Here is a 4,478-nt window from a genome sequence, read left to right on the forward strand (position 1 = left end):
AATTAAAATTAAAACTGTAATTTTGAAAATCACTTTTTAAGTACTTTTCTACAGCACTTTTTAACCGTACTCTTCAAAAGCAATGCCAAATCGACCCTAATAAATAATACTTGAATAGGAATTTATTTCAGATGCATGCAACCATTATTAGAAAGAGGAAACTCATAAATCAAACGTTCTATAGCCATACTAGGATTATTTTGCGCCAGGAAAAAATGAAAAATATTCGATCAATATTCTTCCATTTTCCAATTGAATCCTCATTTTCAACAGTGACCCCAAAATTTCCCCGGCTATGTACTTCGGATAAACATGCATTGGCCCGAGGAGTTCCATGGATATCCATCAGTAAAACTCGGAAGATTCAAACCTAACAAAGAACTATGGATAATGTAAAACCACACTTGCAAACATCAATAATTCTCTGAAACAGGTCTAGAAGGAAAAAGCCTTAGGAGAAACGTCATCAATGACCAAAGGCAAACCACTCCAAGGGCCTGGAAAGTTCCAATCATTCCGATAAGTGCACCACCTCTCTCGAACATCTCCGGGGTTCTCGGAGAATCTTTCATCAACAACAGAAAGTGCTGAATGAATTGAGTAGCTCTTGTCAACTGATACAATCTATACACCTGTAATATCAATTATAGAGTCATCGATCATCTTACATTATCCTTAGAATGAATCTAAATCCTGTAAAACATCAATACCTCGAAAATAATAGGAACCAGGGGCCAACATGATGACTGCCGCTTTTCAAGAATCGTCTCGAATGCAAGTTGAACGGCACAGCCTGCCAGGAAAGGAGCCACTGCAACCAACATTGGGAAGCCAAGCACCGGCCAAGTTACATAAACGGCAATGAGAGGAGCAATAATCTTGAAACTCGTCGACAATAATGATGATGTTAGGTATCCCCTGAGTCCAGTAATGAGACCCCACCTCTTGGCACTGAATTGCAAATATGGCCTTTGGACATGATCGGTCACAAGCAGGAACATCCCGAGGCCAACGTAGAACATAACTTCAAAGGAAAACGATGATACAAGTTCTGCAAGTCATGATCATGTAAAACAATTACATCAGTTCTTGAATCAAGCAACAAGCACTCAATTACCACATATAAAACTGACTTAATGAATCTGAAAGGAAAAACAAATGGTTATAAACAAATATAATAATATAAACAAGGACAGAACTTTGAAGGACATATTTGACAACTTCTGCAAGACATAATCATGCAGAACAATTATATCAATTCATTATCTAAACAATACCCTCTAAATTACCGATACCACCAATAAAATTTGAATTCATGAATATGAAAGGAAACACATATGGATAAAATTGGTTAATTGAGCCTAGAGACAAGCTCTAACTGTCAGGTTTTTCATCCTAATGCAGAGTTCCAAAAAAAAAACACTTAAAAGCTATGGAAATGACAATATTTTTATCTGATAATTATGCCATGTTATAAAAACCATATGCATGAAAGTCAGAGATTTAAGTTCAACTAGAGTACCTATGAGTGTCTCATCCTTGAAGAAAGCTTCAATTGCATTGCTAAAGAAAAACTGTGGCGCAATCAATGAAGAAATCAAAGCAACAGGTGCCAATACCCAAAGAAAGGATCCCTTTTCTTCTTCGAAAGGAGCTGACGTCAATTTGCTCTCTTCCACTAGCCTGTGAGTTAGCCCATGAAAGGAAACTGAACCTGATTTGCCACGAAACGGTTCCACCCCACCATATCTACTAAGAGCCTCACCAGATTTCCCCTTCCCATTAGGTTTCAAATTTGAGTTTGGATCAGAACCAGAGGCACAAACTATCCTCCCTTTGCTCAATCTCCACAATATAAATTCCTTATCAAACATTTTCCCTTCAGGCATTAAACACCCTGAATTAAAAAAAATCATTTCTTTAGTCCAAACATAGAAGCAGAGCAGAACAAATAATAATACTCCAAAATCCCGCAAAAAAGAAAAAACAATTTACACTTTGAAACATGTCGAAGCCCATAATTTCCATTGCTTAGTCCAACGTGGGTAGCAGGAGCCTTTAAATTCTGGTAAATTAGAGACAAGAGGTGAATTTCTGCCTCTGATGAAACTAACGAAAGAGAACAAGCCCTAAATTTGGGAGAGAATTACTTACGTATTGAAAAAGAAAGTGTCGATGGTCGGGCAATTTGAAGTTTGGAACATGAGAACCAAGGCATACGGATTGAAGTTCCATTCCCGTATGTTTTTATGCAGAAAAACATCAGTTTTCCCCTTCCCCACAACCCTTCTTGCAACTCCGATCAACTCGTCGTCCGACCTCCGATCGACGAGCCGAAACTACCGTCGTGTTCGTTGTCAACCGAGGAACAAAATCCCTCAAACCTTTCATCGTGAATCGTCGCCGTTCGTCGTTAATTTTAGTCGGAAGTATCGTCGATAATAACTCGATTTCAATTGGTTTTTCGTCGATTCACGACGATTCGAGCATCCGTTTACGACACCTCCCGCACCATCGTGTTCCTTGCATCGTTCCGAGTCTGCCGGTGTCATCCTTAGTCTTCGTCGACGGCGGCGCGTGAGGAGGTGAGGCAGTCAAAGTTTCTGATTCGTTAAAATCGAGCACTCCACCGTTCAAAATTGTGAACCGAGCTTTGTAAATGCCTTGAAATCGCTTAAAATAATTTTTAGGAATTTTTTCGGGAATTTTCCGACACCGTAGCACTGTTCAAGCACCCCCAAGCGCCGGCACTACGCGTGGAGAAGTAAAAAATGACCGGTTTGACCAGTTTTGGAGCTTTTTTGACCGGTTCTAACATGACCCGACCCCACCCGTTGACCGTTGACCGGTGTTGACCAAAAATTTGACAGGCTTTGACCGGGCATCAAACGACCTTTGACTTTGACCGAGTATACCTATCCTGACATTTTTCGACGTTCCAAATCCGATTCCGCAGTTCGTTTTTCGAAATTCAAACCCGAAGGCCTCGAAATCGCCAGTCAAACCTGTTGACTTTGATTTTGACCCAAAATTCTAAATTTTTGAAATGTCATATTTTATGCTTTCGACGTCCTGAATACGAATCCGAAGTCTGTTTCGCCAAATTCGAACCCGGTAAGCTGTTTTTCACTGATGTATCATCCGATTCGATCCGTTTTTCAGAATTAAGCTCCGTTTTTTTGTGTAATTTCTGTTGATATGGATCCGAGGAAATATTGGAAGATGATTTCAAGATCGATCAGTATTACACGGAAATCAAGGTAATAGTTTACTACCTCTTTATGCTTTATAGATCATGTTGGTATTGGTAAATGCATGAATGGAAATGTTTGATCTCATATGTGTAATTAATGAAGATCTACACTTGATACGAATACAGTAGCAAGTAGGTATCTGAATATGGCTCAGATGACTATTATAAGAAATTGGAGGACAATTGAAATTAAATTACAAGTTATGGAATTAAGTGATAAAAGAATCAGCCATGGATATATAGATTTAAGTGATAAAAGAATCAACCATGGATATGTAGATTATAATTTATCTCATTAAAGGTACTTAGATGATAAATTATGAGAATATTTCGATTAGGTAAAATTACGAAATTACCCTTGTGTTGGAAAATTACAAGTATTGTCCCTGGAAGTGGATTAACAATCTGAAAAGAATTATTGATCTGATAAAACTATTGATGTGCATAAGAAATGTTAGTTTTACTTGGAAATTATGGATAATCAGTTTTTAACCCCAAGAGGGTTTATGCTAGATACTAGAAGTCTTTTAAGGAATCATTTCAAGATCAAAGAATGTTCGAGGAAGCAATTAATCATAGGATCTCTATATTATATTATTTTCGTTAAGAGCTAATATCGAAATTATCTGGTTAAGAAATTACAAAAATGCCCTTGAGAGGTAAAATAGTCTGAGTTGACTCTGAATGAGAAAGTACTTTAAGGATTTGTACTTAACTCGATTAAGTACGAATTTAATTATTAAGATCATGTCTTTGTAAAGAAAAATTCATGATATTTCGTTTGTAAAGTCTGAGAAGGCACTTGACCCGAAAATATCCTAGTAATGAGTAAATACTTGAAGAATAATTTATCGGGGTATTCTGCTGTCAGAATTGTTAGAAAGGACTGAAATAAATAATAAGATTGAATTTAATAGTAAGATCATATAGAAGAAAAGGATTAAAATACACTGAATCTATCAAATGACCAAAATACCCCTATAATAGAAATGACCCAAGAATACCACCAAGCTTAGGAATGATTGGATATCCTCGAGCTCTGAAATGAATGGAATAAAACTGAACACCAAAATTACCAAAATACCCTTATGGCCTATATTAAGTAAATGTCTTGGATTAATTAAGGAATCCAAATAAGCATAGGTGTTGGACTACCTTTAAAAGTTATGGAACACAACTTAGGTGAACCGATCAACCTTAATGATATGTCAGTACCTGAACGACA

General features: G+C 37.1%; 1 protein-coding gene across 1 annotated transcript; it reads right to left on the minus strand.

Annotated features, from left to right (window-relative positions):
* Window positions 1-225: 225 nt before the first annotated feature.
* Window positions 226-2,230, minus strand: LOC120206074. The gene is made up of 5 exons (XM_039205825.1): window positions 2,155-2,230; window positions 1,996-2,065; window positions 1,523-1,897; window positions 711-1,051; window positions 226-632 (listed from the first exon to the last, which is right to left on the minus strand). The coding sequence occupies exons 3-5, from the start codon at window positions 1,887-1,889 to the stop codon at window positions 414-416; spliced, it is 927 nt and encodes a 308-aa protein (XP_039061756.1). The 5' UTR covers window positions 1,890-1,897; window positions 1,996-2,065; window positions 2,155-2,230; the 3' UTR covers window positions 226-413.
* Window positions 2,231-4,478: the final 2,248 nt, after the last annotated feature.

This window comes from Hibiscus syriacus, unplaced genomic scaffold (genome assembly GCF_006381635.1).
Source record: "Hibiscus syriacus cultivar Baekdansim isolate YM2019G1 unplaced genomic scaffold, ASM638163v2 tig00000453_pilon, whole genome shotgun sequence".
Lineage (NCBI taxonomy): Eukaryota > Viridiplantae > Streptophyta > Magnoliopsida > Malvales > Malvaceae > Hibiscus > Hibiscus syriacus.

Excerpts from the sequence above, each read along its gene's own strand:
- LOC120206074 (XM_039205825.1), bottom strand. The coding sequence starts at position 1,889 with ATGCCTGAAGGGAAAATGTTTGATAAGGAATTTATATTGTGGAGATTG. Across the intron at positions 1,052-1,522 it reads CAAGGATGAGACACTCATAG|AACTTGTATCATCGTTTTCC; the intron begins GTACTCTAGTTG and ends CATGACTTGCAG. Across the intron at positions 633-710 it reads TGGTTCCTATTATTTTCGAG|GTGTATAGATTGTATCAGTT; the intron begins GTATTGATGTTT and ends TTGATATTACAG.